Source organism: Sinohyriopsis cumingii, chromosome 15 (assembly GCF_028554795.1).
Source record: "Sinohyriopsis cumingii isolate HCF-2022 chromosome 15, ASM2855479v2, whole genome shotgun sequence".
In the NCBI taxonomy this organism is placed as follows: Eukaryota; Metazoa; Mollusca; class Bivalvia; order Unionida; family Unionidae; genus Sinohyriopsis; species Sinohyriopsis cumingii.
The window spans coordinates 126,552,487-126,579,567 of record NC_142975.1 but is presented as its reverse complement, the minus strand read 5'-3'; the positions used below and the strand labels follow the sequence as shown (position 1 = coordinate 126,579,567).

At 33.5% G+C, this 27,081-nt stretch overlaps 1 protein-coding gene across 1 annotated transcript; it reads right to left on the bottom strand.

Moving 5' to 3' along the window:
• Window positions 1–676: 676 nt before the first annotated feature.
• On the bottom strand, window positions 677–27,067 carry LOC149782711 (low-density lipoprotein receptor-related protein 5-like protein). Its single transcript, XM_089934905.1, has 9 exons — window positions 26,815–27,067; window positions 26,299–26,470; window positions 24,947–25,077; window positions 20,384–20,540; window positions 18,704–18,816; window positions 17,181–17,306; window positions 15,052–15,222; window positions 4,042–4,183; window positions 677–1,601 (listed from the first exon to the last, which is right to left on the bottom strand). The coding sequence occupies exons 1-9, from the start codon at window positions 26,996–26,998 to the stop codon at window positions 1,580–1,582; spliced, it is 1,218 nt and encodes a 405-aa protein (XP_089791031.1). The 5' UTR covers window positions 26,999–27,067; the 3' UTR covers window positions 677–1,579.
• Window positions 27,068–27,081: the final 14 nt, after the last annotated feature.

Here is a 27,081-nt window from a genome sequence, read left to right as displayed (position 1 = left end):
GTTGCATTTTTCCTCTTTCGTTTTGTTGGTTACACAAGAGTTAGATTTGTGGTGTGGTTGTCTGTGTATATATATCGGGGACAGTGCACAGTAAGTCAAGAAGCACAGATGCTGATCCGTATGTGAAGTCTGACTATTGCACGTTGGTTTATTTACAATCCAGCCTGGCAAAGAAATGTCGGATAACCTACGGTAAGAACTTCACTGGGAATTCATCTTTGAAGGTGTTTTAGAATAATACATTATTTAATATTGTTTAGGCACTGTGGAAAGTTCAGTAGTGAGACACAAATGAAGAGAATATATAGGAAAAAATAATTGCGACTCGACTCCTCTTAGCGTTAGACGGTTAGATTCGTTGGGTAAACTTTAATAAACATTACTTTGATCGCGGCATTCATGGCTTCTTTTATATTTTATTTCAGTCCAAACCTTGTTTCTACCTTTATGAATACGTATCTGGTTCCATTCCATGTAATGTTGTATAAACAATAACCACGATCTCCACTTGAGGTTTTATAACTGTAGTGAGTGCTTAGAATCACCGTTATTTCATGGATTGATACCTTTAAACATACGCAGACAAATTGAAAGAGAAGTCTACATTTGATGCTCCACTTTTACTCCTCCGTGTGCCTTTAAATAGTTGCTTAGAAAAGAAACAAAGAAGACGAGAAACACACCGTGAAATTTATAAACTAAGTTATACTGCAGAATAATGATAGAATGAATGAAAAGGTTCGCACATTTTCATGTTTCATGTTGTGAAATATGTAGGTTGTACAAAAACGTTGAGAATAGAAAATTAAGCTCGTGCAATTATCATGCATTATGATGCACATGAGAGTTTCCTCTCTTTGCTGTCTTATTCTGTATAGTAATTTATGACATGAATTTGCAGTTACTATATATATATATATATATATATATATATATATATATATATATATATATATATATATATATATAGCGCAAGACTGATAAGTATGAAGAATGCGTAAATGCAGATTTTGAAGAAGAAGAATATCTTGAAACGTTTCCATACTGTTGAAAATAAAACGCATTGTCATCAATACCAGTACTAATAGAAAGTTATTACGTGACAAAGCATGACTGCTAACAAATCAGTAATCAAAACCAAGATATTAATTTAGAAATATTCATAATTTTGCAACATGTATTTGAGATCTATCTAAATTAAAGCAGAATATCAGAAAATGTATCTGCAGCAAAAAATTGTTTCATATAGAATTTATACCGATCAAATGAAGATACAACATTACACAGAATTTATGTCATTAAGTAAGCTGCGACAGGTATTATACGTGGAAATACAATTAAATATGACGCATTATGGTTGTTCTCAGTAATGTTTTTAAAATTAGATATGATAATATGTTTAAAGTAAACAATGTTAGGAACAACATTAAGTTTACACCAAGAGTTTCCTCCCATGTCCTTTTCTTATGTCAAGATTTATACGTAGTTAGGAATGGCACGTCTGGGCTTCCTTAAGCTCGTGATTTTGATTAAAGCTATCACTCTCAGTCCTGTCTTTGAAGCTTTATTCCACTGCTTGTTAGCCCTGCTGCCTCTGTCTCCTAAATTTTAGATAACATTTAAAATAAGTATGAACAACACAAATCAAATAATACGACCAAAAAAGCTTATAACACATTCTTTGAATATGTATTATTATTGTTATTATTTTTATTTGCCAAACGTCAATAGAAGGGTTATTTTACTCTTGAATCGACGAACGTGACAAATTTATCTCAATGTTCACATTCGTGAGCGTATCGAACTGACAACTGCTTTTAGCAGTAACTGAAGATTTCCGTATGCAAATATTCGTGAAATTTTATATTGTTACGGATATCTATGTCATATATATTATTTTTTGAATAAGTTTTTAATCATTTAGGTTAATGAGATATTCTCATGATAGGTGATATTAAAATGGCATTAAAGCATAGCGCTTCATTCAACAGCAGAAGTCTCAAACTCAAACAACCCCAACGGCTGCATGAGGGTATTTTCGATGGCCCAAGGCCGCACCAACATTGTTATCTCTCGTGACGCCGTATGACGCCAATCATTTTGTGGGCCAAAGGATACGGCTTGGCAGGCCTCATGCGGTCCGCGTGCCGCGTGCTTGAGATTCCTGCTCTACAGTTATATTTCAGTTTTGTAACAGTTACCAGATAATCTAGATTTATTTTTAATTTGTTTGTTGAAATTGTAGAACGGACACATTTATTCTAAACAGACACCGTCTTATTGAATTTTATGAAATTATTCAAGGACTTGGATATTTATTAATTGAGTTGGATTATCGTAAAACATTCAAAGATATTTGTGGTATTCAATTTTCAATGTAGTTACCTCGAAGTAAAAACGTTTGGATATTGGAACAGTGATTCTTTGATAGGGCTAGCACATAAGCATGTTAGGACTTACATTCGAACTACTTTTGTATCATTTACGGATTACTGTTATATTGATAATACATTTAGCAAAATCTAGGCATTTATTCAATACTGTAAGATTTTTAAAAAAATTCTTTCACGTTGTTTGTATTTGTATTTATATTTGGATTGTGGATTACTTGTTGGGTTTTATCTTTTCTTATTACTTAGCATAATCCCCCAGGACGTAACAATATGTTATGGATATTTATTTTTACACAAACTATATTTGTGTCCTCTCTAGTTTAATGTCTTCATAGTATTCAAATCATCGTTTCTCACCATAATTTTTACGCGATAATTTTTTTTTAATGCAGCTGAATTGAACCAGTCTTGCATTAAGCTCATATTGAAAAGTCGAAATTTCCAAGTAAATTAATTGCTATTCCGCAAACACAGAGTCAAATTGCTAGCTTATTTCATCTGTTATTGCTATTTAACAATTATAAGGGTTCCGACAGTTTATACTTGTTAGGCTCATTCTACATTTAATGTAGCTTATATTGTAATTTTAATGTCACATGTCCATTTGCGAGTCTTAGAAAACTATTTCATATATTCTAAAGGTGCATAAGTAAAATCAAATAAATTAAACATATAAGAGAAATGTCGAGAATATTGTATTTCGTTTTTGAAATGAATGTCTATGTAAATAGTTACATGCGATTTGTGATAAACTTAATAATTTTCCAGTCTATCTCTTTTCAATAATGACCATTGCTTGTATAAAGAATGACTTTTATATAAATATATGGTTTCCTATAAAATCTAAAGAGTTTCTTACAACGTTTTAAAATTTATGACCAATTTTAAATCCATAGATATTTCACATATACACGCATAAGCATGTTTTAAGAAAAGTTACATATCGGAGACAAGTATTATAATTCGATCCTTAATGTAGTCAGCTTATTAACTAAACTATAGGCTCTATTCAAAGGTACTTTGAGAAATGCTGTTTTAAATATTAAACTATTTATTTAAAAAGTAAATACATAAATATTTTGAAATAAATTTAGACAAAGAATATAAACAGGTATTCACATCGGGAGCATATCTGCGTCGAATGAAAAAGAATGTATGAATAAAAATATGTGCATATATTTGCAACCAATTAACAACCGAAACTCGTACGGTCCAAGGTAAACTCTAAACACAGCCTGATGCTTTAATGCTATATCTTACATATATTGACACAATCAAAATAGTATTAATGCTTAGTTATAATTTTTGTATAGATTTTGTTGAGAATAAATGCACAACAAACACATATAAAATGTTTCAAAATCCTATACAGAATTATAATTAATCTAAAGAGAAATGTTTAACGTTTTTAGGATGAGATTGATTGAATGTTTTGAAATGGGGCCATGCGTATGGAGTGTGTAACATATTTATGTTGGGATAGTCTATAATAATGCAGTCATTGGGCATAGTAGTATGTATATAATATGTATGCTTGCTAACTCATTCTTTAATGGTCACATTAATGATATAAATAGGAAAAATATTTTTCTTTGATAATAATTATACATGGCATAAAGCGTAATCTTATGTTACCTTTAAAGCTCACCTATTTTGAAGAATCATTATACAACACAGAAGAGTAGCTGTAGCAAGGAGTATCTCTGTCGTCCAACTGTTGATCGTGGCAACGAGAGCACGAACTCTTTGTTTCAGCGGTAACTTCTCCTTTTCGATACTCTTGTGTTCTTCTGCAAAAATATTTTAAAACCATGCTGTTATTATGCCACGAGGTTTCCAATGCGAAATTTAGATAATAAACACATGTATGTATGTATGTATGTATGTATGTATGTATGTATGTATGTATGTATGTATGTATGTATATATGTATGTATGTATGTATGTATGTATGTATGTATGTATGTATGTATGTATGTATGTATGTATGTATGTATGTATGTATGTGTGTATTGTCAAGTAAGCATCATCTGCTACCGTAAACAGTAGACCGTATGTATGTATGTATGTATGTATGTATGTATGAATGTGTGTGTGTATGACTAACTGACTGACTTTATTTTCTCTTAAAAAAGAGATTACATCAGATTAAACAAATTCATGATAATACAAGATCATAAAATAGAACAGAAAATTGACAAAAATACAATAGTAATACTGTGTCAGCTACCGTATTGACAAAACGAAATATCTCAATAGCTGCAATTATGCAAATCTGCACTCATTTGGCGGAGCAAGGCACTAATCTTTTAACAGTTGCTTGATGATAATATTTCGAAAAGTTAATACGTCAGTAGTGTTATGTGCTTAACATTGAGTTCGAGATAGTAACGAAAATGAAATGAAAAACTTATAACAGTGTAATTCTATATGTAGTTTTTTTTTTCATATGACGCATGTATTTATGCATATATATACTTGTTTGCGCGTATGCGTGCGTGCATGCATTTATCTATGACTGACTGTCTAAATGACTTAGTTACCTCTTCAACAAAGAGTATATCAGGTTGCTAAGATACATATTATACATATCATAGGATTATGAGACACATCATAGACGAGAACGCAAGCATGATATATACACCGTCAACTAATGCATTTACAAAATGAGATATATAAATACAGAAAACCATATAGAAATCTCTTGGAAATAAACATAAACAAATACATAAACACACACACAAACAGCTGTCATACAACAAAATTTGCGGATTTGACAAGAAGACTTTGGCCTTTAATTGTTTATTTTTAATGTTAATTTACTACTTACTTTTTATATCATGTTAGAGCATGTTAGTTGATAGTAGGGCGCACATTTTATTGTAGAATCAAGCTATGCTGTTTGCGGTCACCAACATGAGCCTATCTGATACATCATCGTCAACAGACGACATGCAGTCAACCCTGCTTCCAAGAAGTGTCTCCAACAATATATCGTCTTCTTGATTGAATAAGTTAACCCCGTCTCTCACTTCTAAAGAGTCAATCACTCTCTCAAAGAAAACGTTTCATTCCTCAAACAGCATTTCGCAGGCTAAAATAAGATGTTTCGCTCTGTCGTCAGTCTCATTTCCACAGAGTTTGCATACCATAACTTTACCAACAGGTATGATATATAGTTTCATTACTTCAGAGAGAGGCCATAACATGGATGGAAATTTACGCCCAAGAAACCATATATTACTTGGTTTTAAGTCCAAATGAATGTTTCTGAAGTGAATTAAGTCACCCCTTAGTTCCATATTTGCTCTCCAGGTAGTTATGTATGTATGTATGTATGTATGTATGTATGTATGTATGTATGTATGTATGTATGTATGTATGTATGTATGTATGTATGTATGAATGTGTGTGTGTATGTATGTATGTATGTATGTATGTGTGTATTGTCATGTAAGGCATCGTCTGCTACCGTAAACAGTAGACCGTATGTATGTATGTATGTATGTATGTATGTATGTATGTATGTATGTATGTGTGTGCATTGTCAAGTAGGGCATCGTCTGCTACCGTAAATAGTAGACCGTACTACCTGTAACTGTTCACCGAGTATGGACAGCTACACCTGACTCTAAGAAGTCGTCTCTGACGGATCAGGAGGTCAAGAATATATGCTCATCCTTCTGGTCTATGAAGGCACATGTCAGAAGACCCAAATAAATATATTTACTCTTTCTATTAATAATGATCCTGATATTAAGTCCATACACTGAGATAATAACTTAGCTTTGTATTAGTTGTTTACACACAATAAAATAAAAATATCAGTCAGGTCAATAAGGTCAAACAGAAATGAACTCAATTTTGGACAAGGCAAAGTACAGCATACAATATCACATTACAGTAGCATGTAATGAAATAAACAAATTAAAACTAACAAACAAACAATTAAATTAAATATGCATCACACTTGCCCTCATAAAGAAACAAAACGATTTATGTGTGTGTGTGTGTGTGTGTGTTGGATTTTTAATGGAGCTTAAAATTGTTATAGTGATGCCTAGCACTGGGGCATCATGCCGCTGACATGTAGCATGTTGTCTCACCAAGTCACATTATCCTGACACAAGGCCGACCAGTCCTAACACTAACATCTTAATGCTGAGCGCCAAGCGAGGCAGCTGTTAGTATCATTTTTATGTCTTTGGTATGGCTCGGCCGGGGATCAAACCCACGACCTCCCGCTTCCGAGGCGGACGCTCTAACCACAAGGACACCGGAACGGTCTAAAGATGCTTGCAATAAAGCTTTCTACTTACTACAAGTCAAAACAACATGTGGTAAAGAACATGACGTAAGAAGAAATCTTAAGAATGACATAAATTATACATGAAACAATATATTTATATACAAGTGAAAGTGCATCTGCTATAAAATTGTCTTTTCCCTTATCTTGCCTGATGTCAATATTATGTTCCTGGAATTTCAAACTTCACCATAATAATCTCTGATTTTTGTTTTTCATGTTGCCGAAAGTAAGGCGGTTGCGATCACTAAACAATAATCGGAGAAGGAGCTGAACTAATGTAGAACTCAAAGTGTTGTAATGACAATATCAAAACCAAACATTCATTTTCGATTGTGGAATAATCTCTATGGTGCTTATTTAATTTTTTAGAAGAATATCACACTGGATGATCTACACCATTTTTGTTTTCCTGAATTAATACTTGTCTAACCCCAACATCAGTTGCATCAACAGACAGTTTACGATATTGACTGAAATTTTGGAGCTGTACAGACTGGTTCACTCGTAAGAATGCCTTTTATCATACTAAATCGTCCTGACATTTTTTCAGACAAATGAAACTTGGTTTTCTTGCTCATTAAATTTGTCAGGGGTTCAGCAATTATGGAAAACTTTTACACCATTTCCAACAGTTTCCAGACATACCCAAAAATCTCATCAGTTGCTTTTTACTGATAGGCACAAGGAATTCAGAAATTGCCTTGACTTTAGCATTTATAGGCTTAACATGTCCATGTCCCATGATATGACCTATAAATGTTACACAAGCATGGCAAAACTTACTTTTGGTTAAATTAATCGTCAAATTTGCATCATTGAGCCTGTCAAAGAATTTCTGGCTTTGTTCTTAATGATTTTTTCCAGGTGTTGTTGTAGATGATGACATCATCGACCTAAGCATCACAATTATATAGACCAGATGAAATCATGTTCATCAAACGTTGAAAAAGAGTATTCGAACCTTTTATCCCAAACGGTATCAATTTATATTGATAAAATCCATCTGGAGTCACAAATGCTGAAATTTCATTTGCCCTTTCTGTCAGTGGAATTTGCCAAACTCCTTTCAGAAGGTCTAATTTGGTGACATACTTTGTATTTTTAATTTTATCAATACAGTCAGCGATTCCTGGTAATGGAAATGAATCTGTTTTAGTCACACTGTTCACTTTTCTATAATCAGTGCAGATGTGGAAAGTATTATTTGGTTTCAGAACAAGTATACATGGTGCACTACAATCACATTTACTGGGCTCTATGACATCATTCCACAGCAAATACTGAATTGTTTGTAAACATTCCTGTTTGCGAGGGTTCATCATGTACGGACGTTGTTTGGAATTTACAAATTCAACATCACGGTAAATTTTATATGTTCTTGCAGAAGCATCTTGAAATAAAAGCTCACATTTAAGTAATAACTGTTTTAGCTCATTCTTTTCTTGTAACAGCAAATATGAATGTTTATAGTGCAGATTATTAATAATTTCTGAATTTCGAAGATTTGTCACTCCACAATAAATACAGTAAGATTGCATTCCATCATCTAAATCCTCAGTTTGTTGGACAGATACAACTAAATTAATCGCATAAATTACCTGGCTATCTCTATCCACATACTAGAACTCCTTTAATAAATGTACATTCCAGGAGTACTATTATTGTAACTCTTTCGTACCTTCATTTCGATTTTGACTTGAATTGCTGAATGCCAAATTCAAGCATAACTGACTGGAATATTCCAGACATAAACTGTGATCAGATTGGACAGATCTAGGAAGGCCAAACTGAATAATAAACTTTTAAAAGGTTTTACTATTGTTTTAGTTTTAATATTTCTCAAAAGAAATCTTGTTGATGCACACATTATGATCAACACGTATTGGTTGCCTGACTTGGTCTTAGGTAAAGGACCAACACAGTCTATCATTATTCTGCTAAACGGTTTATCAAATATAGGGATAGATTTCAGATCATGAGCCTTATGTATCGTATGATTGTGTTTTAATACCATTTGTCACATCTGAAAAGATCTGCAGTATTTACAAATACCACTTTTAATTTTTGGGCAATGGAAGTTATTGAAGATCTTGTGATAAGTCATATTAATCCTTACTTGACTAGCCAAAGGAGTTTCATGGACCATACTAAAATGTCCTGTCTGTACGATTTCGGAACTAAATTGTTATCGTTTGCTGACCACACGTCAGCAGCAGGTACCTTGGGTGGTCTCCATTTTCTCATTAGAATCAAATTGTTAATGAAACAAACAGATAGTTCTTTGGTTTCTATTTCGTTAATGACCCTTTTAAACTAACAGGAGATTTCAGGATCTTTTTCCTGTTCAATGACAAGAGATTGTCGTTTGTCACCCTGATTAGCATAAAGATAATGATTAATTAAAAGATAATCACTGTGATCAATACCTTTTGATTGATCCAAACGAGGAGTGAAATTGAGCTCGTCAAAAGCATGACAAATACATGTTTCAGCTAAATTAATTCTTTCCTGAGCAACATCATTCTCAAGAGCTTTCTTTGCCATTGCTCTATTAACTGCACCAGCTAGGCATAAATCAGGGATTTATTTTTCAATAGGATCGAATTTCTGATCAAAACAAGGCTTGTCAGTTACAAATGGATTAACCACAACTTTATCTCCAGCTAGGGCTTGCCTAGTAATAAATGAACGTCCTGACTGGATAAAGAAAACACTGTTCCCAGTGTCAAGGGGCGTGAAACTAAGTCTAATAACAAATTTACAAAATGGAGAAAAACATTAACAAAGCCAAAATCCACTCCTTGAATAAGAACACTCTCATTAGAAGAAGATTCTCAGAAAAAGGCAAAGTACCCGATAATAAAAGACACTGAGAAGCTCATGTGTCCCTTAAAATTGTCTTAGGGATATGATTGGCTGAATCACCCATGAGTGATATAGAACCCTTCTACATGAGTGGTTCATAATTCTCCACAATAAAATGAGACTAGAGTTTATTTGACCCAAGAAATGTAAAGTATTGCTTTGAATACTTGACCGTGAATTTGACCTTTTATAAATAAGATCATTTGGAATAAGTCTGTCTTGATTCTTGTGCTTATTGTTCAACTTGCAGTAATCATAAATAATATGCAGTTTCTGCTGGCAATAGGTACACGTAGGAATAAATACGGACTTCTGGTCAATCTTATCCGAATATTGATTTCTAAAAGTTGTGCCGCAATGAAAGGGCTCGTATTAGGTTGAAATGTTTGTTTTTTTACCAGAAGACGCCTGAGTGGAAGACTTGCTGACGAAAGAAACTTTATGAGCTTAGGAATACTCTTCAGCAGTAAGAACAACATTTTGTAAAAGTTTTGACCTTATGATCATCAGGATAGTCTTAACGTCACCCTGGATACATTTCTTGAAGTCTTCAAGTAATACAAGTTGTCTTAGATTTTCGTAATTTTTAAAAAATGTTTTTGGAATAGCAGCATAGATCGAATATTCCTGAGTTTTCCAATTCAGCTTCGACATAGGTCTGGTCAGTTGATTTTCTAAAAGTCCTAAAAACGTGTCGATAAGCCTCAGGTACAAACCTGGTGTTGAGTTGCCATAATATCACAGCTAACCAGCAGGCTCAAAGTCTCCCAAAGGGCTTTAATGACAGACTAAAGCATATTAGATCCCGTATATCTTGAAAAAAGATATTAAGCTATCATCTGAATCTATGAACTCACCTTGACCAACACAGATGGGATTAGGGACATCTGCAGTCTCTTATCGCGGAAGTATTGATGGTGGACAAGCTAACAATATGTCGAAATTGCACTGTAGACAAAATTCGATGTCTTGGATGCACATACTCCCCAGACACTGGCATCATATTGATTAAATCATCGTCAGGAGAAGAAACAGACAGTATGTTAGAGTAACAAAGATCACGAGAAGTGCAGAATACTGGACTGACCACAGGACCATAGACTCCAAGTTCATGAAACAGATTCAGCCTAGAGGGCTACAGCAAGGTTAAAAAGTGCCAATAAAGAGTAATGTTTTAAAATTGAAACAGAATAATGTGAAAATGACATTTGCAGGAATCTGTGCATCCCTTTGTAATAACGGATGCGAACTCCGACAATGTAGAGGAAAACTGGGCATTCTTCAGGGACTCTGGGTACTCAGCGGCATTCAAAACCTTCGGTCGCAACATATGTGAATGCTTTTATTAGAACGATGCTGCCATGATGAACTACTAAATAAGCAACATAAGCTACAAAAGACTTCTTTAGAAGACATCACTTTAGCATCTAAGAAGGCAACCATCAAATGCATTATGAAGAATGTCTAATGCAAACTTGGTGAGTTGAAAGACGCACGGCGGAGCATAAAGACAGATGAAATTCAATCCTACGCAGAAATAAAAGCGTTCTATGAAGCTGCACTTTTCTCGGCAGTACTCTGTGACGCACAGTTCTCATCGATGATGAAACCAGCATAAGGAATTGCTAAAGCATGTGTGGTCTTTGCCAGACTATGCCGACCCTGTTGTTTGCTTGCAACACTAGACGGTGCATTGACGCCATGCCAAGAAGCTGAACCATTTTCACATTGGGTGCCTGAGGAAACTAATGAGGATAAGATGGTACGGGCCCAGACAATTAGGTTCTCACATGAGCAGGCATTCGAAACGTAAACACTCTGCTGACGCAATCATAGATGACATGCAAAAGGTCACTTTACCAGGACGTAAGAAGAGAGAATACCACATCATAATTTATACGGTGAGGATAATTTTCGAACTCTATGGACAATATTAACTCAGAACTACCACTCTGTCGCCTATGTATCTACCGATATAAATCTCATACTGTTTAAAACCGTAGCATGCATGTACATGTCTTTCAACAACATGATTGATATTTTGCTGATTATTTTTAACAATTAGGAAAGCCATGTGCTATCTGAAGGAGTCAATTGATGAAAATGACTGATTTTGTGTGCTTGGGAAATGCACTGAAATAGGACAGCGAAAAATGATTTGGCCATTTCTTGTAATACATGAATAAATTGTCACAGCATAGTCATCGATTTTTTTTCAAAGTGCAATGATACCATTTTTTAATATCAAATTAATTTTAGAAATTTACATTTTCGTAGCGTAAGTTACCTTCGTTTGTCCAGAAAATGGAAAATAAACAATGTTCAGTTAGCAGTTTTATATAAGATGCTCGTCGGAGTGAAGGCTGTTCACTCTCCAGTAAAATCACCAACCAATTCAGAAATCAATATAAGGAAAGATTATATCTTCTCTTAATCTTGCCTATTCAAAATTATTTTGCATAAGAAAGATCGGAAGTGAAGAAAATCAAGGGAAATACTTTATTATTAAGTTTTGAATGCTGTGCAATAAAATGGATTGACTGAAGCTGAACAAAAATTCATTTTCTCTGATTGTGATAAAACAAATAAACAGTCAGCACTGTTGCAGCACACCAAGAAACTCAATGACGATAGTACTAAGAATAAAACGGATAATTCATATCACACTAATATATCAAAACGTCGGAGTGAAGACAAACTTGTATTATCTTGTAATATAGTAGATGTATATGGATACGAATTTTGTTATATGCCGTATAATCAATTTTAAATACTCCCACAAAAGATTATCAGTGACAATAAAGAAAATCTCTCGATAGATACGATCATTGATTTAGTGGATCTCAGGTACCAAAGAGAAAATTGCAAATATTTACGAAGGACTGAATTATTTTTGGAAAAAATAGATGTCACCACTGACAACACAATATACATATGTTACAAATGGTTCATTGTTTAAAATATATTACCGGAAGAATGAAACGAAACTATCAACGCCTATTTAAAGGAATGCACTTTATTTAGTTATGAGTTTCAAAGTATCACTGTACCAGAGGCAACCTATACCCTAGGTTCAAATGTAGACGTGAAAAATGTAACCGACACAGAAGTTAACATCTATCAAAAAGCTGAACATAATAATTCATGGGCTTTGTTAAATCGATCAACGAATGATACAAACATGCAGTTCACAGAATAACGGACCAGATTAAAGTAATTTGCAATGCGTCGGATACCATTGTAAATCTAGTGTAGGACAGAAAAAGAAACGACTGTGTTAACGAAGAAAGATGAACATTTTAATAGCTCAAATACATGTTCCATCTGAGCTTTAAAGATCACAGCAGTTTGCTTGAGAGGAATGATAACACAAAATAAAATAATCGACCATGACATATTAACAGACAATACACAAAGATGCAGAGCATAAGGAATTCAATTTGAATTGCAGTAACCAAGTATATACCATTGTTCACTCAAATATTGTTCGGTTATGACAGACATCAGTTTATTAACATATTGGGTATCATCATCCCGATGAAGATGTACAAGTCATATTGAAAACGATGAAATATATGCCATTATTCGTTTCGTACATGCAATATCATATAGGGCTGTTAAATGATAATTAGGTTTGCATGAAGCTTTTCATTCATGGGGCAATAAATGTACCTGGCAGTTAAATATTTCATTAATGAAATATTTAGAGAAACATTGTAACTGTTTAGGGATACAAAAGAGGAATGGTGCTTACTCCTATTTATATATGGATAGCTTTGTAATGTTTAATGTGTTCCTAGAAGAAGGGTTTAGTTAGTCACTAAAGGACTTCAGAAGAGCAAATGACAATTATTGACATGTTCATAGAATATTTCAATCTATTTCAATCAAAGACACGTAGATATCTACCTGAATATTTAAGAAATACCCATTGACGATCAAAAAACATTTTAGGGAATAGAAAAATGTCTATGAGAAAGGTGATAAAATAGTAACCGTTCAGTCTTGTATTATTCAGCGAGTAAAACACCATGCTAGTGTACATATACCGGGTACTGAATTACATCTGCTAACAGACTAAAATATGTTCCGAGAACTGAGAATGGAATAAGATGTAGATACAGCTATACAGAAGCAAATTATGAATAGAACTTAAAGAAAGACGGTAACATCTAAACATATTGGTAAGGGCGAAAATTAAGGTAAAGGTTCTTCATTATAAACATAAATTCCAACACGTTAAATAACATACCATGAGCTAATACAATTGGAAACATTCCTTTGGCCGTGCAACTAATGAATTAATCAGATGGATCGAAGAACGTTGGTCTGAAATTACCGATGACAAGCATACTACTTGTATTTTAGAAATGGATTCGGATAATACCATTAGTCTTTCATTGCAATTAAAAAAGACCTACCCATTTCCTCCAGGTCAATTAATCTCAGATGAAAAATGTATAAATGATCCCAAATGTTAAAGGTCAACGGTACCATAATTGTCATGTATATTGAAAGACCAGTATAGAGATGGAAGTTAAATTGTTGCCATACAGCTAGGTTTAAAACTGTCAAAAGATCAGCGTATATGTCTTGTTTTTGTCTCAATGTTGAATGATAATCAACACAGGTATATTTTGCTATGATATTCTTATTAATTTGACTTGAGGAACATTTGTTGCATGCATCGTGTAGAAATCTCTTTCACTGGCATCTTCTACTTTTAATATTTTTTTGTGCAATTTGTTTTAGAACATTAAAAACACGTTAACAGGTGGAGGCGAATAATAACCATTAGATAAGATTTTGTAGTCATTGCAGTAATCTATCACTGCAGTTATATATAACCTCTCTAAAAGCGTTGAGTTCAATGCCATATAGACTTGCGTCATTATTGATAAAGTGCTAAAATTTCGAATTAGTGTTTGCACCATTGTATATTTGAATGATTAAAACTTAGTTATTTCAAGTTTTGGTGCTACCGTATCCTATAGGAGTGGGTGGGTGTGTTAGGCTCGAGATTATTGAGTTTTATTTCAATTTTGTGGTATTCGGTTGGAGTGGTTTAGCGTAAAAATATTATTACACTTAGAACTCTAATGCATTTACTATACGTGTAGCGCTAATCAAGCTTTCAAATACGCATGAAACTTTGGTTTTATGAGACCTAACAAATACCAAAACTGATGATGGTTGGGTACATTATTAAGTTTTGATGGCACCAATATGCTCACTTCATGTTTTAGACTATATTGTTTATTGTTTATTTATGATTAAGTACTGCTGGTTGTGTCGTGCTTGTTTTGCTGTTTGTTAAAGAGTGAGTGGGTACCGTTAGGTATCATTACTCAACTAATCATATTCAAAAACTATGAATATAATTAACAAAAAACAAGGCAAATTATTTGCTCCAGCAATCTAATCAGAATGTAGGTTTGTAAAGGTCTTTATGGATTTTTGGTCTTTGTTCATTATAGTATTTACCTTGACAGGGTGATGGTGGGTCCCAATCTTCAGAATCATCACATCTCAATTCTGATAAGCTGCCTCTAGATGAATATCCTTTATCGCATACGAAAAAGCACTTGCTGTCTATATACCGGGAGCATGATGATACAATTCTGCCATTCTTGATCTTGGCAGGACACTGTAGCACTGCATATAGAAAATAACGAAAATATTTTGCACAAAAGGGAAAAGGTGCTATAGGGTAAGGTGTATCCAATAAAAATAAAATAAATGGAAGATACAATTGACACAATTTAGGAGGTAAGAAACGATAATAAACTTGTATTCCAAACTCAGGTTACATTGAAACAGATTTTGTTTATGAATATAAGGTATGTATAAATGATATTATTTCGTACATTAATATTGTATTGATAAATTTATGATTAAAAGGTTTTTGCACATGAGAATGAAATGAAAATAAAATATTTTAATAAATATATAGCCAACAAGTTAAGTAAAATTTAACAAATAACTTATTCCCCTACAATAAAGTGAAAAGTTAATAGGTACTTACAACATTTTGAATTAAATCCCAAATAGTCATAACAGATCTATTACAAGTCTAAACCTGAAGTTACGAATGAGTTCTAAGTTTGAATGTGCTTGGAACTGTGATGTTCTAACATTCGTAAAATATCAGAATATACTCCAAAACGTTCTTGAATGAAATCACAATAATTCCAAAACAGTGTTTTTGTTCGATAATCAATAAACATGTTGTAATTCCAAAGAATAATTTAAATAAAATCTTCCACTTAAATTAAAACTGAACACAACTAAAATTGCTTCCTCTAAAGACTGATGTTAAAATTGGAAAGAAACATTTATGTTTACTGTTCCTTTATAGATTAATATAAATCACAATACGATAACAAGGATGATGGCCAAACATTCATATAACATTCTAAGTTGTCAACAAAACTTGAGTAAAGATTATGGCAAACAGCAGGTACAAGAGGGATTCCCGAGTGGAACATCAATGTACTAAATACACACGTGAAAGTGCATCTACAATCAGATTATTTTGTTATTTGTTTTGCCTAAAACCAATGTTATATTCCTGCAACATCCAATTCAACCTGCAAAAAGTCTCTGAATTTGGTTGTTGATTTTGTTAATGAAAGTAAGACACTTGTGTTCAGTGAATTCAACTATCAACTATCTGAGAAGGAGCGGAACCAATATACATTTCAAAATAATACAAAGCTTAACATTTCTTCTCAATTGCCGAATAATTTTTCTGTAATGTTTTCCATTTACGGACACAGTTTGTGTCCTGTTGACTAAGTAAGAGTTGAACCATGGTAAGACGGTATCGTGAATACTAAATACAGGCTTCAAACGGTGAAGTAATATATCATGGTATATTGTGTCAAATGCCGCAGACAAGTCAAGAAGGGTGACGACTGCAATCTTTCCACTACCCAAAGCGGGGAGATGGTCGTTATCTACTCTCAAAAGGACAATTTCAGTACTATGGTGACAGCGATATGCGGAAGGTACATTGTCATAAAGACTATTTGAAGACAAGTTGGATCGAACAAGTTTGTCTAAGATTTTTGAAATGAATGAACGGTTAGAAACAGGGTGGAGGTTATTCAGATAATTATGTCAAGCGTCGGAATTTTCAATAGTTGCTTTACAATGGCAGTTTTGACGACAATATTGAATTAAGCACACTTGCAGCGGTGATAATGGTAAAAGATCGAGTTCAAATGGCTTTGATGCTCTGTTCATCATAATTATTTTCAGCAAAGCAAAACGTTATCTAGGCAATACTATCCCAATTCACTTTTAAAATGTGATTAACTAACACATACTTCCACTTTATAATTATCACCCTAATTAATCCGATTAAGTGACTCACCTTCCCTGCGTTTTAGTTTCTTATGCTTCTACGTTCAAAGAATGAAAACATCGGTTGCGCTGAATAATAGAGTTTCACATGTATCTGTGCAATTCGTGTGGCATTGAGCGATGGGTATGTGTGAGTGAATTTCGGTTAGCATAAACATAATTGCAATTCCTTTTCTTTAGTTTCTACTGATGGATTTTGTCAAAAGAAGACAAGTCAGTTAATAACTCAATGACTTGATTCCTACCGTTTTCACATGTTTTCCCGTCATCCTTTAACTCTATTCCGTCTTCGCATGCGCATGACCGTCCATTTCCATTTGGCAGACAAAATGTACTGCAGTCTCCATTATTGATAGAACACTCCGGATGCCCTTTATATATATATATATATATATATATATATATATATATATATATATATATATATATATATATATATATATATATATATATATATATATATATATATATATATATATTGGTTCACAGTAATGTCTAATGATAGATACATAGATAAAAATGCATTAGTAGGTAAGTAGTTAGGGAGGTAGAATATATATTTGCGATGAGATTTCATATTCTTCTTCAATGGGTCAGTGAATTGAATTACTGCGTATTGAAATGTTCTTCAACAGCAAATGAAAATATTCACCGTTAGGATTATTCTCATTGACTATGCTACACTAAATGTAAATTAAATAGCTATTACATCGTAGATGTAATGATGCACTCTTTCACCAAGTAGTTTTGTACCGGTCTGTCTTTTCTGTTTAAGTAACATCTATAATTGTATTTTCTTTTTTAAGCAAATTTCTGAAATGTGATAACTGTCGGCATATGCAGCACAACATCTTAATACGACTTGGAATATTTGGGAACACCGATTTATTATTTTAGCAAGTGTACATGTATGTAAAAGCGGGAGAAACTGCTTTCAGTAAAGTCGTTATTCAGACTTGTAACAAACTGATGTAGCTGAATGGGTGCTAAAGTACCGATTTAATTCCAATATGAGCGATTACAGGAACCCCACTGAATGGTCAGAAATATGTTTAACATCGCGTCTCGGCTTTGCTATGGAACATTAACTGATACGTTTGCATGCTAGTTTGAAAGTTAAGAGACATATACGTTATCTAAGTTTGTTCTATAGCAAAGTGGTTACGTTGCTCTTCGATTACAAATTTAGATTTTTCTTTATACAGATTAGATTTATCAGTGTTGTTATCATAATGGAAAGTCTCATTAGCTTATTTTCCCACAAAATGTTTGTATTCTAACAGTAGCAAAATTAATATACGTTGTATCAAATGAGTGTCTTGTTTGTATTTAACAGTCTGTGCACAGTAGCTTGCAAATGCATAAATAATTACTCAACATTAACATTTATTGTAAAGAAAGATATCAAATGCATGACATAACTATTGTATTATTAACACTATAACCTTAATTCATTTAAAGATCTAGCAATCATGGCCAAATAATTTATAAAGATGTGGGTGAGAGATAACACCAAAAGAGTTTAGATTGCATGGAATTTAGGAGGAAAAGAAAGAAAGAAACAAAAAAGAGTTTGCATCAGATGGATCGACAATAATACTTGGCTCAAAAGTCATAATCCATATTTGACGCAAAAGCCGAATAATGACTAATCATTATTTTTTTCTTATTTTTATTTATTTACTCCACAATTGTATACAAATACTGTCATCAAAAATTTCGAACAAAAGTTAAAATTATGAACGACAATAGTTCCAGAACTACATACTTGGTTGTGAATCAGATATATACACTAACAAGGCATCTAGGCGGCCAAACTCAGGGTACTCAAAGAGACGTTCCTTTTGATCTGGATTCGATTTACTTATGGCAGTTATGTACCTGTAATACAAACCTATTTTAAGGCAGGCACGAATACATACAGACAAGGAAACAAAATTGAAAGAGAAAAGAAGCTAAAATGTAAGAGGAACGATAACTAAAAGTAGATCCAAAAGGAAATGCAACCATTCTTGCAAAATTGACTAAATCCTTCTGATGTCAAAGCTAACCAATAGCGAATTAAAAGATACTATTAATATGAGCTACAACTTAGTGTCATTGCCAAGCAAACACACAAGAGAGAAAATCGTGAACTAAATATTCCAAAACACATTAAATTTATTCAATGAATGTATGAGTCATTCGATAGACGAGAATACTATTCTTTATATTTAGAAGTGGTTTCTTCATTTCTTTCACGATCTGATTGTGCAAACGGAGTTCCTTTGAGTAAATGAACAAAACAAAGAGACAATGATCAGAACGAAATTCAAAGTATCTCGGATTCGTGTACGATTATTGCATTTGAATGAACCAAGTATAAGTAAAGATCAATGACATCATATTTCCCTTTGGATTGTTGAACATTTTCTATTTCATACACTTTTCGAGTAACTCGGGAGAAATTTAAGTTTAATTATCTTGCACGTTTTTGAACTTCGTAAGGAAAGTTTTATAATTAAAGTCGTAAGGATTTAATTATTACTAGGATGTTTTCCAGACATTTTTCTTCCAGTTGGCTTATAGCCTATCTGGAACTTGTTATTCATAATTACCTTTTCGTGGTCCGATTTTTAATAAACAACATTTATGGCATATTAAATACAAATATTACGTCATACTAGTTTGTTTTGTTTTTGTCGATTTCAATGCACACTTTGGCCGACGTGGACCGCTCCGGTGGCCTAGTGGTTAGAGCGTCCGCCTCGGATGCGAGAGGTCGTGGGTTCGATTCCCGGCCGAGTCATTCCAAAGACTTACAGAAATGGTACTAACAGCTGCCTTGCTTGGCGCTCAGCATCAAGAGTTTAGTGTTAGGACTGGACGTCCTGGTGTCAGGATAATGTGACTGGGTGGGACATGATGCTACATGTCTGCGGCATGATGCCCCAGTGCTATACATCACTATAAACTGCCATATTGCAGACATCGTAGCGATATGACTGAAACATGGTTAAAGCTACGTTAAAAATCCAAATCACATCACACACACTTGGCCGACGTGGGCGGTAATCAAACCTGCGTTCCATGGATTACGCGTCAGAGGCTCTATCTACTGAACTACAGCGGCTCCCTTGAGTGATATTGTATTACATGATGATTATATAGTTACAATAAAAGAGCAATTAAAACATTGAGTCCTCTGTGGACATTTTTGCTATGTTTATGAATGTACCAAACCAACTTTCCACAAACATTTATGTCCTCACCCATTTTCATCGATCATCACATTATCTGACGAAACCATATGCAACCAAAGCTAGGTTCGTTTTTCCAAACTGTTTCTAGACAATTGACAAATATTTTCATTGGTATGGATGTGGATCATGGAACATTAGACGAAACTGTGGACGCGAGAAAATTTTTTTCTTAAAGATTGAACAAAGCAAAACCTAATATATCTTACGGCTTGTTCCAGGCGGTGTAATACAGAAAATCTTTGCCAATTCCAATATCCATAAGGTGAGCCCCAGGGTCTTCTGTTAGAAGTGTTCTCCCACTCCCGTCCAGTCCGCAATATTCAATCCGATTAAAATAGCCGTCAGTCCAGTAAATGCGGTCCGCTAAAATTTTAATATAAAATGTATTTAAGATGCTTGCATGATATTAAAATGTCGCTGATAATAATAATAATAATAATAATTATTACTTATTCAAAACGTGTGAAAAAAATATATACATACAATATGAAATATTTTGTGCATTTTTGCAGGGAAAAACACAGTCATTTGTTATATTCTTCTTTTGAAAATATATAGCAGAAAGCATATTTGCCAAGGACAATGACTCAACTGCTAAACTAAGTAATTGCACCTCTTAGGTTCTTACCCATTGATTTTAAGATATTTAGAATAAAGTAAATTGTCATTTCGAGGCAGTATTTTTACAACTAGTGTACTGGAATTTAACAATATAATGTAAAAATTTCCCTTAATCGGCTCATCTGCATCCTCATTTCCTCCTCAAAGGGATAGCAAAGTTTGGAACCAAGAAACAGTACTAATGCCACTCACACCCCTGTTATACTAGCGACATCTGTAAAATGTATGTTATACGATCAGACATGTATACAAATGGAAATATTATATTTTGAAAGGACAAATGCCTAAACCTTTAAAGGGCCGTATAACAAGGAATGGTTACATAATTCGAAATTGTAAATGAAATTACACTTTTCCCTTGTTTTAGACTAGCATTTTAATTTCATTTACTTTTTCAAACACTTTTATTCTATCTTTTTTGTCGCCTTCTTTGAAACAGGGCCGAATTTCCGATACAAGCTAAACGATATTGTGCTTATGTATTATTCTGCGTCAAAAATACGAGAAAAGATTGAGACACGATTTTCATTTAGCTGTTTAAATTGTAATGATACATGTCAAGAACATTTACATCGATCAGAGCATTCAAGTATATATCTATATAGAGTTGAATATGCACACATGCACACGCAGAAATTCATATAATATTATGTCGATTCATACTCACCAGTGTATGCAAATTAGCAATACATGTATAACACAATCAAAAACTCATGGGGAATTTGGTCTAAATGACAAAATCTAACCTTCACGTTGCAGCCGTGTCAAAAGTGCAGCCAATCTTTAATTTTACACCCGACGCAAAGTCTGCGATAATATCTATCCAAATAATTATAATTTTTTTTATGATTTTATCGTCTTTATTATTATTATTATTATTATTATTATCGTTCTCTCACCACTCTTTGTCTCGTCCTTTGTTTCTTAGAATTAGATCAAAGCATATAACCTGGATCGTTGTGTCATAGACACAAAAACCCGCTCGTCTATTATTCCTGCATACATGTTTTATTGTTATATCTCTTGTTGTAAATTGCCCGTATTGATTCTAATGTGTAGGAGTCCAGAATGTAGATCGTGATTGCCTATATAATATATGCTTAGCTCTAAACCCAAAGAGCAATCGGAACTAAGATGCTGATATAGACCTCAAGTTATTGGGCAGAGATCAAACAAGTATTGGTTGCTATTATATGCCTTTCAAGTTTTCAATTTACGTACTAAAAATTGCTTTCAGTACAAGAGGCAGTGCACATTATTAAAATTTGAATACTTGCTCAAAATTAACGGTCGCGTCGACGTTTTTTATTAAAATACGTTTTAGTAGATGTTCATATGAATGTTCCGTTGTAGCAGAGGAAACAACAGTTTTGATTATCACCTACGATACAGGTGAGGGATGAAAATTATGAGGAAGTATTGTAGGATTTTCAATTCGCGCTTATTTTATACTAGGCAATCGCCCTTAGTAATTTTAGACTATTGAAAGTATCACTTACCATTACATTTCTATGTCAGCATTCATTTGTTTCAGTAATTTCCGCTCATTGTTTTAAATTGTAATCCTTACTGGTACATTTTCGTTCCTTTTGGTTAGATGTTTGCTCTTTTTAATTCCCAAAATGTAGGCATAACATATAAGTACAGCAAATGTATTCGTCATTATTAGTATAAAATGAGCTGCATAATCTGATAATTATAACTATTAAAAAAAAAAACAAACAAAAAAAACAAAACAAAACAAAACAACAACAACAAACAAACAAGACATTTCACTTAAAAGACAATGCACATACCTTCTGTGCTTATAACAAACTAAAAACTGGAGAGACTGACTGGAAATGTTGCAAAGATTATAAATCAAACGGTATTTTACAAGCTTGATATATACTATCCCCATCTAAATGAATACAAAAATTTGCAAGATACGTTAACATATTGGATGATTAGAGGACAGTCCCATAAATTAATATGATGCTGTGCCATTTGAGTCGTTGTTGAGTAATACAGTTATATTATGACACTGATAGTGACAGATGAAACTATTTTCCTAGACCAAAACAAATCAAAATGTTTTAATATCTAATTTTATCACTAAAGTTCTCTCTTTCAGTAAACTTGATTCATTACGCGAATAGTTCTAAATTTCAGATACCAGAGTACCTGCACTGGGGGATACTTGTTGGATATAATTTTTGTCTAAATTGGCAAGCCAATATGTTTGACCAATATGCCAGTGAAGTTGTCTTTCGAATGGTTAATAATTTTATTCAGCAGCACCATCATTCATAAAAAGAGCATGTCTAGAAATGATACGCTGAACTGCATTTATTAGATGGTATCTTCATATCAGCGCAGTTCATCATTTGATGCAATGTAGGATGATTCTGTACTTCTATTAAGGATGGAGTGTGATTGTTAAATACCATCTCACGAGGAGCGGATGTAGAATGTATCTGCCAGCAAAAACGTTATTTTTTTCTCCTGCAATTATTGATCATGAATAGGCTTACAAGGCTCTCACGGACGTTACGGCCGGGGTACGGTCATAGGTATAAAAACTCTATGCATATCATACGGCTGAGATACGGTCAAACCAAATTTCGGACCACAAATGTAGGCTTCAAAATATTAAGCCACATATTAAAGATTTGAAGTTATTGATTACAAACGGTTGATCATGCCAACTTAAAATGGGTGGACTTCAAACTTAAATAGAATTGCAAAATAAAAGAAACTAATGATTATGAATAATATACGAAAAGAAGCATACAATCATTATTGTCAGACAGTCTATGATTAAAAGAATAGTTTTCCCCTTTTGTTTATTTCGTGTCCACAATCACAAAATACGACCTCCTCCATAGACGTACAAATACTATATCCTTTAGTGTCCAGCAGAATAATCCAACAGACCCACGTATTGCTAAAATTGCAGGACATGAATGTCGTTACCAGAGCGAATTGATTTGTCCCTTGTTAAGGGCAATGTAGTGAAAAATGTCGCGAATGGGAGGTTAATGGTTAACTACTAATAAAATAGTAATTAGGTAATAATATACGTTACATGTTTGGTTTTGTGTCGTCCAACATATCAGACAGGTTATGTTATTTCCGCCCGAGGTCGACGGCAATATAAAGGTGATGAAAGCGAATCACATCATCGCACCTATACAATCATTAAGTAACAAGAAGATTGAACCCAATCACTTTAAACGTTTGATGATAAATACGTGCTAGTACATATATATGTAGACTATTTTGGACAACATATTAGAATTCAGATACTTCAAAAATTGAAAGGAAGCCTTTAAATACTTGAACTAAACAAGGTACACAAATGTGCGCAGCGTTATCTACCGACAGAGAAACGTTCCACAGCTATTGTGAGCCAGATAATGTGTTGATATGATATTACTGTTCAGAACCCATCTGATCCTAAGAATGTGGATCTAAAACCTCTTATCCAGAAGTGAGAAATTGGGTATTACAAAACGTAGTAAACACTTAATTCATGTATTATGTGACCCACATTAAAGTAGATTGCCTAGCAATTCTAAATGAAACAATCAATTTGACTGACCAAAGGGAAAAAATTGACCCCACTTGAGAATGGCAATATTATAGATCTGAGTGACATGATGATTGTTTTGATTTATATTCCGCTGAGTATTTATGACTTTGTTGATACCGTCTGAGAGCTATTTCAGATTGGTAATAATTTAGTTATTTGTTGAGCAATAAATAAAGCGGAAGCGAGTTTTCAAAAAATAATTATCATGAAAAATGAGGCTTATAATATTGAATGTGGCTAAAGGTTTCCGTCTTTCGTTTGAACTTCTCATCTACTATGCTTTTGGGGCATTAGGCGTGCATGTCGTCATTTGTGCTAAACATCTTGCATGATACAATGTCTGTAGTATTTAGTTTTATGAAGATTTTTAATTTAATTGTTTGATTTACAATACTTGTAAATAGTTGCTGAGTTATAAATTTAAACCTTCAGCCTTAGTGTCCTCGTTTTGAACCAGGAAAAAGCAAAGACAATGCATACACCCTCCAAACACTTTTAAAAAAGTCTAATGTAAAAGAAACCTTAAAGATTATCGTGTGAAATGTTTTAAAACCTTATTGATAGTGACACTTACAAGAGTAATCGACAGCAAGTCCGTTGGGCCAGATGACGTTTGATTTCACCAGGATGACTATTTTCCCACCATTCATAGTGGCCCGTCCGATGTGAGGTTGCGACTTGTGATGGTCGGTCCAAAACAAAAAACTGCAAAGTATGTTACAAAGCACAAAATATTTACCAAAATGATACGAAGCTCAGACATACTTAGAGTTCACACAAAAACATTGACTGAGATAATTTCCACTCAGACAGATAGATGGATTTTGTTTGCCTGATACGGAAATATATAAGTTCCGTATAAATGATCATAGTGGAGGCAAAATGATGAGTGCAAAAAATAGCTGGAGCTTTATGACAACACGTTCTCCGTTAGAGCCCAGAACTGTTAGACAATCAATGTAGCCCATCTTCTAATTTTTATTTGAACATCTGATATTTTATATGGTTGAATATCAAGAAAATTAAGACAATTATTTATGACAATGTTTTCTCTTTCTTAACTCTGGATTGTGGCTGTTCTGAGTACATTTACATCGAGTGTTGACATGTTCAATTAATTGGTTATAATTAGTCACATAAATATATCTTTTATAAGAGTGACATGCTAATGCATATAAGAAAAACAAAATTTAGCTTCAAAAATTGTAATTAAGTAACCTTCGTGAGTTTAAGCTACATGAACGCGATAAGTAACATCAAACAAAAATATATATACAAAATAAGTACGATTAACAAATAACTTGCTATCTTAGTTCAAATGGAGGTTATTTGTAAGCAATATTCATTCCTTTTTAACACCATCTTTTATAGTCATGTTCCTATTTAAGACAAAGCTACTTTTGTGTTAAGTACCAGCCTTGTTCGGGGTTTTCAATACTCATACTAATTACAGGAGTAGCAACTTGACCAGAAGATGGATGTACGTGTGTGTGTGTACATTCATAAGACAACTAACATTTTGATTGCTGCTATTTTAGTTATTTTATGGAGTATAGCATCATTGCTAAGGCATATATTTTTTGTTATCAATTCATTGTTCTTCATTCTATTATTTATAAATTAGACTTAATGGTGAATTAATTTCAGCGTAGCATAGTTCATTTAGTAATAGTCGTCTAACCGTATCAGTAGATGCAATTAAATACAGGTCTCTTAAATTTTTTTTACATGGCTTTTAGCTCAGGATAAAGTTGTAAGTTATACCTTTTTCAGTGAGTATATCCCTATTGCATGTGGTGCCATCAGTTCAGTAATCAATTTGCTTGTGTAGACTTTGTTTTGATATGACTCCGAAATAGTTGTCGAGTTAATAAACAATGCTATTTTTACAACGCTTATAGTTTAGGATGAAGTTGTCGGTTATACCTTTTCAGTGGGTACACCCCAATTGCACGTGGTTCCATTAGTCCAGTAATCAATTTCCTGTGTAGACCTTGTGTTGATATGACTCCAATATAGCTGCCCAGTGAAGTAACAACGCTATGATACAAGTTTCCTGTTGAATGATCGAGAGCAATGCGATCCGAAAATCCTCCGTCTGAAACATAAGTTAGTAATTTACTCTTTACTTTATATCTGCGGTACATTGTGGTAGGTCTGTCTATCTATCTATCTAATGTCCAATTTGTTATTAATCTCTACATCACTCTCCTCAATTATATAGAATGGTAGAAAACACGAATATAAATATGTCGATATAATGAACAAAGTTCATGCTTCACCGTATTTGAACCAATCCGTTTATTGACAAACCTCTTAACCAGATTTTTAGTTAAAATGAAAACTATCAAAAGCCCTACTTATGATGAATGTATAAATTTAATTTAATCGAAATGAATATTATAACACTTTGTGCACGTCGACCCAGCCTGGAAACTATACCTGTGGAATAGACAGTTTTTTCTCCGGTCCCGTTAAGATAGACTGAATTGATCGTGAAACCCAATACATCAGTCCAAATAACCATGTTTTCGGCCGGGTTAAACTCAATGCCTGTTGCCCTTCCGTTGCTCTTTGTTGATATTGCTTGTATTGATCCTCCATCTAACACCAATTGGTATATCATATTTTCTGTATGGTCTGATACCAGTATGTAATTATTTTTGACAGGGTCTGAAATACGAATAAATAATTGTACAAATGTGACCA